The sequence below is a fragment of the Oncorhynchus clarkii genome, chromosome 28 (genome assembly GCF_045791955.1).
Source record: "Oncorhynchus clarkii lewisi isolate Uvic-CL-2024 chromosome 28, UVic_Ocla_1.0, whole genome shotgun sequence".
NCBI classification, from domain to species: domain Eukaryota; kingdom Metazoa; phylum Chordata; class Actinopteri; order Salmoniformes; family Salmonidae; genus Oncorhynchus; species Oncorhynchus clarkii.
The window spans coordinates 11,414,307-11,429,396 of record NC_092174.1 but is presented as its reverse complement, the minus strand read 5'-3'; the positions used below and the strand labels follow the sequence as shown (position 1 = coordinate 11,429,396).

At 43.0% G+C, this 15,090-nt stretch overlaps 1 protein-coding gene across 1 annotated transcript in view; it reads left to right on the top strand.

Moving 5' to 3' along the window:
• LOC139386522 (lysine-specific demethylase 4A-like) overlaps nucleotides 1-15,090 on the top strand; it is a 34,584-nt gene that overhangs the window by 7,292 nt on the left and 12,202 nt on the right. Inside the window, exons 8-15 of the mRNA XM_071132118.1 lie at nucleotides 55-192; nucleotides 7,995-8,218; nucleotides 8,359-8,510; nucleotides 8,956-9,620; nucleotides 9,853-10,093; nucleotides 12,467-12,645; nucleotides 12,888-13,107; nucleotides 14,137-14,213. Coding sequence (XP_070988219.1) covers nucleotides 55-192; nucleotides 7,995-8,218; nucleotides 8,359-8,510; nucleotides 8,956-9,620; nucleotides 9,853-10,093; nucleotides 12,467-12,645; nucleotides 12,888-13,107; nucleotides 14,137-14,213 — 1,896 coding nt within the window. The remainder of the gene's footprint in view (nucleotides 1-54; nucleotides 193-7,994; nucleotides 8,219-8,358; nucleotides 8,511-8,955; nucleotides 9,621-9,852; nucleotides 10,094-12,466; nucleotides 12,646-12,887; nucleotides 13,108-14,136; nucleotides 14,214-15,090) is intronic.

Here is a 15,090-nt window from a genome sequence, read left to right as displayed (position 1 = left end):
TGAAGCATTATACAGAGTCTAGTATATCATTGCTATTTCCTATTTGTTTTCCAGATCACTCAGGAGCCAGGTGAATTCATGGTGACGTTTCCCTATAGCTACCACGCCGGCTTTAACCACGGCTATAACTGTGCAGAGTCCACTAACTTTGCCACTGAAAGATGGATTGAGTATGGAAAGCGAGCCATACTGGTAAGGAAGAGGTTCATTTTCTTTGTGTTCCTCCTTTCTAGGTGCTATACATAGGATTTGTATATTTTGGGGCATTTCAGAAATGTCTCATATCTGCAGTAATAGTGGAATGATAGTGTTTCACCGTATTACTTACCTGCCAGTGTGTGATTGGCTGTGATATTCGCCTATTGATTTCTCCCGCCAGACCGGCTCATTTTATCAAAATGGGGTGGTTGTGTTATCTAGTGGAAAACAGGGCAAGCAGCCAATGTACAGTGCCTTGCGAAAGTATTCGGCCCCCTTGAACTTTGCGACCTTTTGCCACATTTCAGGCTTCAAACATAAAGATATAAAACTGTATTTTTTTGTGAAGAATCAACAACAAGTGGGACACAATCATGAAGTGGAACGACATTTATTGAATATTTCAAACTTTTTTAACAAATCAAAAACTGAAAAATTGGGCGTGCAAAATTATTCAGCCCCCTTAAGTTAATACTTTGTAGCGCCACCTTTTGCTGTGATTACAGCTGTAAGTCGCTTGGGGTATGTCTCTATCAGTTTTGCACATCGAGAGACTGACATTTTTTCCCATTCCTCCTTGCAAAACAGCTCGAGCTCAGTGAGGTTGGATGGAGAGCATTTGTGAACAGCAGTTTTCAGTTCTTTCCACAGATTCTCGATTGGATTCAGGTCTGGACTTTGACTTGGCCATTCTAACACCTGGATATGTTTATTTTTGAACCATTCCATTGTAGATTTTGCTTTATGTTTTGGGTCATTGTCTTGTTGGAAGACAAATCTCCGTCCCAGTCTCAGGTCTTTTGCAGACTCCATCAGGTTTTCTTCCAGAATGGTCCTGTATTTGGCTCCATCCATCTTCCCATCAATTTTAACCATCTTCCCTGTCCCTGCTGAAGAAAAGCAGGCCCTAACCATGATGCTGCCACCACCATGTTTGACAGTGGGCATGGTGTGTTCAGGGTGATGAGCTGTGTTGCTTTTATGCCAAACATAACGTTTTGCATTGTTGCCAAAAAGTTCAATTTTGGTTTCATCTGACCAGAGCACCTTCTTCCACATGTTTGGTGTGTCTCCCAGGTGGCTTGTGGCAAACTTTAAATGACATTTTTATGGATATCTTTAAGAAATGGCTTTCTTCTTGCCACTCTTCCATAAAGGCCAGATTTGTGCAATATACGACTGATTGTTGTCCTATGGACAGAGTCTCCCACCTCAGCTGTAGATCTCTGCAGTTCATCCAGAGTGATCATGGGCCTCTTGGCTGCATCTCTGATCAGTCTTCTCCTTGTATGAGCTGAAAGTTTAGAGCACATATGTCAGAGTCAAGGCCCGCGGGCCACATCCGGCCCGCAAGAAGGTTTTTTACGGCCCCTGGGATGATCTTGATTTATTATTAGAACCGGCCCGCAGCAAGCCGGCAGCCCGCAGATCTTTTACACGCACCAATACTACATTTCCCACAATGCAAAGGTGACGCACCGAGCAGTAGGCTGCTTCATTTCAATATTTATTGGCACAGCAGTCGTCAGCATCACAGTAAAATTAACTTTCAGATACCCATCAAAAATGGCAAAACGGAAGGTGGATACTGAGAACCGGGGGTTTCAAACAAGGTGGGAGTCGGAGTATATGTTCACGAAGGTAGCTGGAAAACCTGTGTGTCTTCTGTGTGGAGAAAGTGTGGCGGTACTGAAAGAGTATAATCTGAGACGACATTATGAAACGAAACACGCGGACAAAAACAAGAATATGGACATGGAACAAAGGCTACAAAAGGCAGAGGAATTAAAACGAGGCCTCAAATCTCGACAGGCTCTGTTCAAAAAAGCCAAATCACAAGGCCAGGCTGCTGTCAAGGCCAGTTTTATTTTGGCAGAAGAGATCGCTAAATCAGCCCGGCCATTTACGGAGGGGGATTTCATCAAAAACTGCATGATTAAAGTTTGTGACGAAGTTTGCCCAGAAAAAAGGCAACTCTTTTTAAATGTGAGTCTGAGCAGAAACACCATTGCCGAGAGAGTAGACCAGTTGTCCATCAATCTAAAAGAGCAGCTTGTGAAAAAGGGAAAAGATTTTATTGCATATTCCTTGGCTGTGGATGAGAGCACCGACATTTCTGACATTGCCCAGTTGTCAATTTTCATCCGCGGAGTGGACTCCAACCTAAGCGTGACAGAGGAGTTTTTGGCTTTACGTCCTATGCATGGCACAACTACGGGGCATGATTTGTATGAAGAGGTGTCAAGATGTGTAAATGAGATGGAGCTGCCTTGGGAAAAACTCGTGGGTTTGACAACCGACGGAGCACCTGCGATGTGTGGACACAGGAGCGGACTGGTGGCGAAGATACGGGAAAAGATGCAAGAGGAAAACGCGACAGGTGAGCTGACAGCTTATCATTGTATCATACACCAGGAAGCGTTGTGCGGTAAAGCCTTGAAAATGGAGCATGTAATGAGCATCATCACGCGCACAGTTAACTTTATCAGAGCCAAAGGTTTGAATCACCGCCAGTTCAAGGCATTTCTGACGGAGTTAGAAACGGAGCATGGTGATTTGCCTTATCACACAGAGGTGCGATGGCTAAGCCAGGGAAAGGTGCTTCAAAGATGTTTCGAGCTTCGTGAGGAGATTTGTCTGTTCTTGGACAGCAAAGGGAAAGACACAACACAACTCCGAGACGAAATGTTTCTGTGTGAAATGGCTTTTCTGTGTGACATTACGAGTCATCTGAATGCAATAAACTTGCAGCTGCAGGGTCGGGATCGTGTCATCTCTGATATGTACAGTACAGTGAAGGCATTTAAAACCAAACTGACTCTGTGGGAGACGCAGATGCGGAAAGAAAATTTGAGCCACTTTCCCAGCTGCCAGACCATGAAAGAGAAGCTCTCTACCAGTGCGTTCCCGAGCACACAGTTGGCTGATAAAATAGGTATGCTTGCCGCTGACTTTCGACGCCGATTTGCTGACTTTGAAGCACAAAAAAGCAGGTTGGAACTGCTCGGTAACCCATTTGCTGTTGACGTGGAAAGCTCACCACCAAACCTCCAAATGGAGTTGATTGACCTCCAATGCAATGATGCACTGAGGGCAAAATATGCGGCAGTGGGTGCTGCGGAGTTCGCCCGTTTCCTCCCCGGCACAATGCCCCAGCTGCGCATCCAGGCTGCTCAAACGTTGTCTATGTTTGGCAGCACATACCTGTGTGAACAACTGTTTTCTTTGATGAACCTGAACAAAACATCACACAGAAGTCGACTTACTGCTGAACACCTCCACTCAATTCTGAGGATTTCTTCAGCTCAGAGCCTTACCCCGAACATTGATGAACTTGTGGAAAAGATGGGACACCACCAAGTATCACCCTCAACCTCAAACAAGTGAACATTACTGTGCAATCACATATTTAGAGTTTTTACTCAGTTCAAGTTTAAAAGTTAAAATTTAATATTTGTTTTCACTGCATGTTACTTCTCCTTAAACAAAGTGTTGTTTTTGATTAATAGATTTTTGCACTTTATTTTTTTGTATTTCAATCCAATTATATTTTAAAAATATTTCAGTTGAGTGGATGATAGAAAATTGCTATTATTGTTTTTTCTTTGAAGTAAATTTAGCCCACTTTTGCTAAAATAGAAAATATAGTCTACTGATGGTGCCTTGAATACCGGTTTCTTTCATTTAATGTTCATGTTATGGGGATATTTATATAAAGGAAATTTGTCTTTTGTGTCTGTTGAAAATTAAAGATTACTGACAGAGCCATAAGAAAATATTGCTTTATTTATCTGATCATATTGTAATATATTTGTTAGGTTTTCAGTAGGTTCAATTAGGTTCACTAGACTATATGCGTCATTTAAAAATTTTTCAATGAACATTCGAACAGTCCGGCCCTCGTCTTGTAGCTGATTTTTTTATTTGGCCCTCCGTCCATTTGACTTTGACACCCCTGGTTTAGAGGGACGGCCAGGTCTTGGTAGATTTTCAGTGGTCTGATACTCCTTCCATTTCAATATTATCGCTTGCTCCTTGGGATGTTTAAAGCTTGGGAAATCTTTTTGTATCCAAATCCGGCTTTAAACTTCTTCACAACAGTATCTCGGACCTGCCTGGTGTGTTCCTTGTTCTTCATGATGCTCTCTGCGCTTTTAACAGACCTCTGAGACTATCACAGTGCAGGTGCATTTATACGGAGACTTGATTACACACAGGTGGATTGTATTTATCATCATTAGTCATTTAGGTCAACATTGGATCATTCAGAGATCCTCACTGAACTTCTGGAGAGAGTTTGCTGCACTGAAAGTAAAAGGGGCTGAATAATTTTGCACGCCCAATTTTTCAGTTTTTGATTTGTTAAAAAAGTTTGAAATATCCAATAAATGTCTTTCCACTTCATGATTGTGTGTGCAAAATTACTTGTTGTTGATTCTTCATAGTTTTATATCTTTATGTTTGAAGCCTGAAATGTGGCAAAGGGTCGCAAAGTTCAAGGGGGCCGAATACTTTCGCAAGGCACTGTAGAAATCCCTCTGTCATTTCCTGGTTTCTAAAATTCTACACTGTTCACTCAATTTCAATTGATGTGAGAAAACAAGCACTGAATTCTGTAGGGAATCATTGTTAAATATCTTATCAATAACAAAAAAAATATACACTGAGCAAAAATATAAACTCCACATGCAACAATTTCAAAGTCACAGTTCAAGGAAATCAGTCAGTGGAAATCAATGAATTAGGCCCTAATCTATGAATTTCATGTGACTGTGAATACAGATATCTGTTAGTCACATATGTAAAAAAAAAAAAAAAAAAGTAAAAGTTGGGGCTTTGATCTAAAAACCAGTCAGAATCTGGTGTGACCACCGTTTGCCTCATGCAGCAAGTCACATTTCATTTGTGTAGAGTTGATCAGGCTGTTGATTGTGGCCTCTGGAATGTTGTCCCGCTCGTCTTCAATTGCTGTGCGAAGTTGTTGGATATTGGTGGGAACTGGAACACTTTGTCATACACGTCGATCCAGAGAATCCCAAACATGCTCAATGGGTGACGTGTCTGGTGAGTATGCAGGCAATGGAAGAACTGGGACATTTTCAGCTTCCAGGAATTGTGTACAGGTCTTTGTGTCATGGGGCCGTGTATTAACATGCTGAAACATGAGGTGGTGGGGGAGGAGGAATGGCACAACAATGGGCCTCAGTATCCCGTCACGATATCTCTGTGCATTCAAATTGCCATCAATAAAATAGAATTGTGTTCGTGGTCCGTAGCTTAGTTTGTGCAGAAATTCTTCGGTTGTGCAAACCCAGAGTTTCATCAGCTGTCCGGGTGGCTGGTCTCAGATGGTCCCACATGTGAAGAAGCCAGATGTGGAGGTCCTGGGCTGTTGTGGTTACACGTGGTCTGCGGTTGTGAGTCTGGTTGGACGCACTGCCAAATTCTCTAAAATGAAGTTGTAGGTAGTTTATGGTAGAGAAATGAACATGAAATTCTCTGGCAACAGTTCTGGTGTACATCTCTGCAGTCAGCATGCCAATGACACGCTCCCAAAAAATTTGAGACGTCTGTGGTGTTGTGTGACAAAACTGCACATTTTAGAGGGGTCTTTTATTGTCCCCCAGCTTCTTGATATGCTGCACCTGTCAGGTGGATATGGATAATCTTGGCAAAGGATAAATTCTCAACGGGGATGTCAAATAAAAAAATATGCACCAAAATAGAGAGACATTTGCTTTTTGGTTCATATGGAAAATTTCCGGGTTCTTTTATTTCAGCTCAGGAAAAATTTGACAAACACTTTACATGTTGGGTTTTATATTTTTTTCTCGGTATAGTTTTTACAGGTGTTTGACGCTGGTGGACCAAAAATAAAAGGCTAAATAAAGCATGAATCTCCGACATGTTACGAGGATGAGGGGGAGATTTGTTTGGAATGCAGCCTAGTGCTGTTGCAATCCCCTACCTTCCACAGAGGGGAGCCATTCTGAGATTCTACATGTAGCACATTTAAACAACCATGTACAGTGGGGGGAAAAGTATTTAGTCAGCCACCAATTGTGCAAGTTTTCCCACTTAAAAAGATGAGAGAGGCCTGTAATTTTCATCATAGGTACACTTCAACTATGACAGACAAAATTAGAAAAAAAATCCAGAAAATCACATTGTAGGATTTTTAATGAATTTATTTGCAAATTATGGTGGAAAATAAGTATTTGGTCACCTACAAACAAGCAATATTTCTGGCTCTCACAGACCTGTAAGAGGCACCTCTGTCCTCCACTCGTTACCTGTATTAATGGCACCTGTTTGAACTTGTTATCAGTATAAAAGACACCTGTCCACAACCTCAAACAGTCACACTCCAAACTCCACTATGGCCAAGACCAAAGAGCTGTCAAAGGACACCAGAAACAAAATTGTAGACCTGCACTATGCTGGGAAGACTGAATCTGCAATAGGTAAGCAGCTTGGTTTGAAGAAATTAACTGTGGGATTAATTATTAGGAAATGGAAGATATACAAGACCACTGATAATCTCCCTCGATCTGGGGCTCCTCGCAAGATCTCACCCCGTGGGGTAAAAATTATCACAAGAACGGTGAGCAAAAATCCCAGAACCACACGGAGGGACCTAGTGAATGACCTGCAGAGAGCTGGGACCAAAGTAACAAAGCCTACCATCAGTAACACACTACGCCACCAGGGACTCAAATCCTGCAGTGCCAGACGTGTCCCCCTGCTTAAGCCAGTACATGTCCAGGCCCGTCTGAAGTTTGCTAGAGAGCATTTGGATGATCCAGAAGAAGATTGGGAGAATGTCATATGGTCAGATGAAACCAAAATATAACTTTTTGGTTTAACTCAACTCGTCGTGTTTGGAGGACAAAGAATGCTGAGTTGCATCCAAAGAACACCATACCTACTGTGAAGCATGGGGGTGGAAACATCATGCTTTGGGGCTGTTTTTCTGCAAAGGGACCAGGACGACTGATCCGTGTAAAGGAAAGAATGAATGGGGCCATGTATCGTGAGATTTTGAGTGAAAAGAGGATGAAACGTGGCTGGGTCTTTCAGCATGGCAATGATCCCAAACACACCGCCCGGGCAACGAAGGAGTGGCTTCGTAAGAAGCATTGCAAGGTCCTGGAGTGGCCTAGCCAGTCTCCAGATCTCAACCCCATAAATCTTTGAAGGGAGTTGAAAGTCTGTGTTGCCCAGCAACAGCCCCAAAACATCACTGCTCTAGAGGAGATCTGCATGGAGGAATGGGCCAAAATACCAGCAACAGTGTGTGAAAACCTTGTGAAGACTTACAGAAAACGTTTGACCTCTGTCATTGCCAACAAAGGGTATATAACAAAGTATTGAGAAACTTTTGTTATTGATCAAATACTTATTTTCCACCATAATTTGCAAATAAATTCATTAAAAATCCTACAATGTGATTTTCTGGATTTTTTTTCCTTCTCATTTTGTCTGTCATAGTTGAAGTGTACCTATGATGACAATTACAGGCCTCTCATCTTTTTAAGTGGGAGAACTTGCACAATTGGTGGCTGACTAAATACTTGTTTGCCCCACTGTACATTAATGTTATTATCAAGGACTGCTACAGTAGTAACATTGTTATATTAAATGAGGAAAACTGGGAAAAGACAGTCCTTTTATCAATACTGTCTGATAGAGCTTTATCAGACTGACTAGTTTTACTTTTGTGTTTTTTTTTACCTTGATTCTTTTGGGGCATGATTACTTCCCTAGCACTTATTGTTCCTTCCTCTTGCATCCAGTGTTCATGCAGGAAGGACATGGTGAAGATCTCCATGGACCTGTTTGTGAAGAAGTACCAGCCGGAACGCTACGAGCAGTGGCTGGCGGGTCGGGACACGGGGTCCATTGACCACTCACGACCCACCCCAGAGGCCAAGGAGTTCCTGGGGGAGGAGGAGGGGAGATGCAGTCCTTCCCATGAGCCCTGTGTGGAGGAGCTCAACACGGAGGGGGAGAGAAAGAGGTCAGAAGAGATCTGTTCATTTTTATGTTGGTTGAGCAGATTTTTGTTCTTTTGTTTTACGGTATATGGATTTAAATTCCCATTCTAAAATGCTTGACATGAAAAACTAATCAACTTTTTTATGTTTTGTGGCCCATCAGCCCCACACAGAGGATAGGGACCAAGAGGCACAGAGTGTGTCTGGATGTACCTGACGAGGTGGTCCCTAAAGATGAGGAAGAGGAGTATGGAAAGAAAGCCAGACTTGGCCTCACCACTCAGGGCACAGGAGCAGAGGAGTGCAAAGATACAGGTAACCTCACTGACCGTAAGGCTGTGCTTTTCTACCTCATCACTTCATTTCACAATTTAAAACTCCACACAGATAATGCATGGTATGATACTTTTCATGTTACCTCTGATTTTACTAATGTATCATGTCAGCGCCTCTGGAGGCTTGTGTTCAAATCCCACCACCAAATGTCAAATTGTTTGAATCTAGGCCTCTTTTATGTTTGTATTAGGGCAATTCTCCTGTAGCGGAATTTCACAGAGACTGTTAAAATTAGTCCTTAGAATGCATAGAATTCAATGGTTTGTTAAACTTTGAAATCAATGGTTTTTGTTTGGTATACATTTTTTAAAGTGAAAAATAACATTATTGTAGTAAATAGATCGGCATCAGTGATTCTCAATGGGACTCTGATACTTGGAAATGCTATCCCCATTGCTTCTCCTTATACATGTTTGTATTTCAGTCACCTTGATGGACCTCCCTAATGTAAAGACGGACCCAATGCAGGGCAACCGCAGCAGAAGCACTACTCCGCAAAAAGTCACCATCCCCTCCATCAGCAATCGTGCGACGGCCATTTTGGCTCAACCCCAGTCGCACAGAAACAGGCACCTTCCAGTAGTGGCTCCTCCAGCCAGGACCGGCCCCTCCACCCAGCCGTCAAGAAAGCTAGGGGTGGCCAGCCTGCTCTTTCATAAGACCCAGAGCCCTAAGGAGGCCCTGCAGGGCCACAGCTACGCCCGTGAGAACCAGCAGCAGATTCACCACACCCACCTCCATGTGCACAGTTACGCCAGGGAGCACCTGCCACGGCACCTCCAACCCCACCTCCAACTCAAGGCCAAGCCCCAGGCCCAAGTCAAGGCCGAGCAGCAGGAGTCCCACGTCCCATCTACCAAAGGAGAGCAGAACCAGGCCAACGCACAGATTCCCTGTAAGGGAGAACCGGTTGAAACCAACGCCCAGACCCAAGGCCTCGGTAAGTGGCGGCAGCATCCTGGCGAGGCCCAGGCTTGGGAGGAGAGGTCCGAAGCCAGATCCCCTAGCAGTCCAGAGCCTGTCCAGACCCAAGCACACACCAGGGCAGCAAAGAGGGTCGAGGCGGAGGTCCGAAGGGACAGGCGGAAGGTTTGTTTGCCCTCTTTCATGGCGTTGTCTTTTTTGAAGTTATTACTGTTTGGTTATAAGTTAGTAGTGTAGTTTGTGATGATAGTTGAGAGTGATATTAAGAGGTGAATATGTTAAATGAAAATGTGACATGGATGTTTCCACACTTGCCATACAGCAGAAAATGTAATTAGATGTGGATCGACACGAGCCAGCTGATGGCTACTCATCCTCTTCCCCTCTCTTTCCACAGCAATGTCTTTCCCCTGTGCAGGCGGAGGTAACTTTAATGAAGCAGACAAACGTACGTCCAAGTAAGCCGACGATCTTACGTCCAAGTAAGCTGACAAACTTAAGTCCAAGTAAGCAGACGGATTCCAGTCAGAGTAAGCAGACGGAATGCAAGAGCATGAAGAGCAAACCGCATCCTCTCCTCCGCAAGCTGCCCAAACAGCACCCACTACTCAGGCCCAGGGAAAGCTCTAGTGATGACGGTGAGTACCTGGATGTGTTGCCGTCATGGACTTTTACAAGCAACCATTTGCAGGGCTCGATATTAACTCGGGGACAAGTAAAAAAAAAAAATTGTCAGACAAGACTATAGATTTTTTTTTTTTTTAAATGCACACATAACAATTACTCCGATCAGAATTGGATCAATGAGGCCAACATTTAAATAATATTCAAATCTATTTTTCATGTACATAAATACAAAAGCCTACATGTCAAAGTGTAGGTGATGCATATTGGCCTCATGTCGAAACCGATGCTGACATGAGGTGCCAGAAAATGTAGCCAAACTTTAATGAGGCTTTTAATTACAGAAATATAGGCTAAACGTCAGTCATGTTTGACAAATATAATGAAGGATACTTAACATTATCCACAGGCTTGATTCTGTTGACATGGTGTTTTCGGAAAGTATTCAGACCTATTCACTTTTTCCACATTTTGTTACGTTACAGCCTTATTCTAAAATGTATTAAATAGTTTTTTTCCTCTCATCAAATGGAAAAGGTCAAGGGGTCTGAGTACATTCCGAATGCGTTGTACTTGAGGCACGGTTCATTCAGATTTAATGGTCACAAGACCGGAGAGTGAAGGATGGTGCCTGCTGCGCACCACACATCACCTACCTTGAATCTGAGCGGAGGCAGTCAGCATTTTGAAACTATTTAACCATAAACGTACAGTTGAAGTCGGAAGTTTACATACACCTTAGCCAAATGCATTTAAACTCAGTTTTTCACAATTCCTGACATTTAATCCTAGTAAAAATAACCCGTCTTAGGTCAGTTAGGTGATTTATTTCAGCTTTTATTTCATTCATCACATTCCCAGTGGGTCAGAAGTTTACGTGCACTCAATTAGTATTTGGTAGCATTGCCTTTAAATTGTTTATCTTGGGTCAAACGTTTCGGGTATCCTTCCACAAGCTTCTAACAATAAGTTGGGTGAATATTGGCCCATTCCTCCTGACAGAGCTGGTTTAACTGAGTCAGGTTTGTAGGCCTCCTTGCTCGCACACACTTTTTCAGTTTTGCCCACTCATTTTCTATAGAATTGAGGTCAGGGCTTTGTGATGGCCACTCCAATACCTTGACTTTGTTGTCCTTAAGCCATTTTGACACAACTTTGGGACTATGCTTGGGGTCATTTGTCATTGGAAGACACATTTGCGACCAAGCTTTAACTTCCTGATGTCTGATGTCTTGAGATGATGCTTCAATATATCCACATCATTTTCCTCCCTCATGATGCCGTCTATTTTAGGAAGTGCACCAGTCCCTCCTGCAGCAAAGCACCCCCACAACATGATGCTGCCACCCCCGTGCTTCACGGTTGGGATGGTGACCTTCGGCTTGCAAGCCTCCCCCTTTTTCCTCCAAACATAACAATGGCCATTATGGCCAAACAGTTATATTTTTGTTACGTCAGACCAGAGGACACTTCTCCAAAATGTACGATCTTTGTCCCCCATGTGCAGTTGCAAACCGTAGTTTTTATGGCAGTTTTGGAGCAGTGGCTTCTTCCTTGCTTAGCGGCCTTTCAGGTTATGTCGATATAGGACTCGTTTTACTCTGCATATACTCTGCAGATACTTTTGTACCGGTTCCCTCCAGCATCTTCACAAGGTCCTTTGCTGTTGTTCTGGGATTGATTTGCACTTTTTGCACCAAAGTACGTTCATCTCTAGGAGACAGAACGCGTCTCCTTCCTGAGCGGTATGACGGCTGCGTGGTCCCATGGTGTTTATAATTGCGTACTATTGTTTGTACAGATGAATGTGGTACCTTTTTAGGCGTTTGAAAATTGCTCCCAAGGATGAACCAGACTTGTGGAGGTCTACAATTTCTTTTTTTATGAGGTCTTGGCTGATTTCTTTTGATTTTCCAATGATGTCAAGCAAAGAGGCACTGTGTTTGAAGGTAGGCCTTGAAATACATCCACAGGTACACCTCCAATTGACTCAAATGATGTCAATTAGTCTAGCTTCTAAAACCATTACATCAATTACAGTCAACTTAGTGTATGTAAACTTCTGACCCACTGGAATTGTGATACAGTGAAATAATCTGTCTGTAAACAATTGTTGGAAAAATTGCTTGTGTCATGCACAGAATGGTTACAGACCATTTATTTCTATGTGACTTGAGCTTTTGGGCAAGTAAAAAATCAGTTCTACTTGTCGGAAGGATAAGTGGCAAGAAAAACAACTAATCCCAAGCCCTGATTTCAACGCAAGTTCTGTACATATTCAGAGTGTTCGATCAGAGCCCTACTCTTTGTTTCTCCTTTCACTTAACCACCCTCGTTCATTTCTCTCACGCTCTTTCTTTCTCTCTCCCTGTTATTCTCTCCTACAGATGAGCTGTATGTGAATATGGAGGATGAACCAGAGGAGACGGAGGAGTGGGCCAAGCCCCTTGCCCAGCTCTGGCAGAGTAGACCCTACAACCCCCAGGCGGAGAGGGAATACAACCAACTCATGGGCCTGCAGGCCCCCTACTGCTCCATCTGCCTGCTTTTCCACACATATGACCAGGTAAGAACTCCATTGTCCTGCTTGAACTGCAGTTCAGCTGTTGTTCATAGGCACCCAAAACAATGTTTTTATTTGACTGATAACGCAAAACATAATAATAAGGTCCAAAAAATGTTGTTGTTTTTTACGATTTTGATTTACTGAAACCATTCAGCTAACAAGTACCGGTCAGCATAATAACAATCATATAAATGACTATTTAACCCTACTAATACGGGTCCCTTTTGACTCCTCTCCGACAGTCGGAGTCTAGCGGCAACCCCAGCTACACTCTAAAAGGCAGGCGAGGGGGCAGACAGCGGTCCAAGCCCCTGATCCCGGAGATGTGTTTCAGCACCACCAATGACAAGACCAACAACAGCAGCAACAGCGGCGAGGGCCAGCTTTCCACCCCTCACCTGCAGGAGGACGGTACCAGCCTCCTGGTCAGCTGCTCCCAGTGCTGTGTCCGTGTTCACGCCAGTGAGTACAGCTTCATTCACCTTTGCCATGTTTTACAGCCTGTTAGATTGAGCATTTATTTCATTAGTAATTGATTGTAGTGTTGTAGGCTACGCTTTCAATGAATTCTAGTTCATTTACACCGGGTTCTTAGCACGGTTTTCCATTGATAACGAATGATTTGCTCTTGCTGAATCCCAGTTAATTCATGCCTGCAGTCCGTTTAACACCATTGTTTAGTATAGGATGCCATTTGGGTCTTTGTGTGTCAAAAAATATAAATGTCAAGTAACACCTACGTCAATTAAGCTTTTAATTTGACACGTCAGTAACGTTCTATTGTAGAATGTTGTGTGTGCTGAATTTGCACATGCAAGCCTGTTTTTAAAAAAAATTATAATTTGGGGGTGTATTTTAGATGACACCTAGCAAGAGAACTATAGCTACTGAAAACAGATTGTCGTTCTGCTATGTTTTTGGGGGAAAACATGGTTTGCATCCATCAGCTAGCTAGCTTTTTTATGACCGCAGTCCCAGAGCTTGGAAGTTTGTCTGCGCTCGTGCGGCAGCGACAGGTGTGCTAGACACAACTTTACCAGCATCATAGCTTACATATCGGTGAATTGCAGTGACATATGAAATACGAGTGATTGTGTAATAACTATGTAAAAAACATAATGTGACCACTTTAAAGTATGTTACGTGCAGTTATATTCAGGTCCTGATTGGTCAACAAGCTTATTTGACACGTCAAATACTGTTGTTTAACGTATATCTTTTTTGCCATGCAAAGACCCAAACGGCATGCCCTAGTTTAGAGGACAGTGCACGTGTTCAATATGTTTGCTGTAATCAATGATATGCCCTCAGGGAAAATCCAGTTAATTCCATAGTTCAGAATTTACAACTACAAACAAGCGTTCCAAAATCTACATAAATATTAAACAATAATTTGCACTTTCGTCAATGGATTTACCGTACTAATAAATGTGAAAAGACACCTCTTTAAATAGGAAAGTGGCCTCTAAATGTTTTTCCTGGCCCCCACAGGTTGCTATGGAGTTTCTGCAGACCAAGTGTCAGATGAGTGGATGTGTGCCCGCTGTGAGGCCAACGCTTTAACTGAGGTCAGTAGTACTGCAATCAAGTACACCTGAAGCCATATCACTAGCCCCACTAACACTCTTAAGAAAAGAGTGTTAGGTTGAATGTAGCCCTTTCACAAATTTCTGAATACGGTTCTGATATTTGGCACGTCACTCAGTTTCACCCTGGGATTAGATGTGAAAACAGGCGCCAGAGTTGAAATGCACAACATAATAACAAGCTGCTACATCATTCCTTGTTTTGGGTAGAGCAGGCCAAATCGGATTTCAGGGTTCTCCCCAGGAGTCGTATTACATAGTGTGGCAGCCAGTCCACAGGGTGGCGCAGCGCCCTTCCTACATTATTTAGGGAGAACCCTGGATTTAACCTCATTAAATTTGCTGACCCCATATTGGATAGTTCAATTCCTATCGTTCTTGATTATTGGACTATTTAGTGAAACGTATTTCTGCCTCAGAATACAAGTACTTGTCAAGCTGTGAAATATGTCAATTTTGGATGAAGTCCCAACTTGTTATAACCAAGTTTAACCGCTAGAGGGCAGTGTTTTTTTCAAAGGGGAGAAGTGATTTACATTCTGGCTTTTGTCTCTGTGTACCCAATGTATTTAAGCAAAGCCAGGAGCAGAATCGCTGATCGTATTCACATGAGTAATTAGTTGGAATGCAAGGTGATTTCATAGGTCAGTGATTTTGCACAGTCCTGACTGCAAGTTAGGCAATCTCAAACCCGCACAAATGACAGAAGGTCTCACTTAGTACTTGTCTCTGGCAACCCAAGAGTTAGCTTCCTAGGTCCATAAAAGTCACCACTGCCAGGCAGCACAGCAAGGACCTTAAGTTGCAGTACTCTGGCCAGCTTTGTTTGCAAAAGGGTATTGCCATAGACAACGTGGAG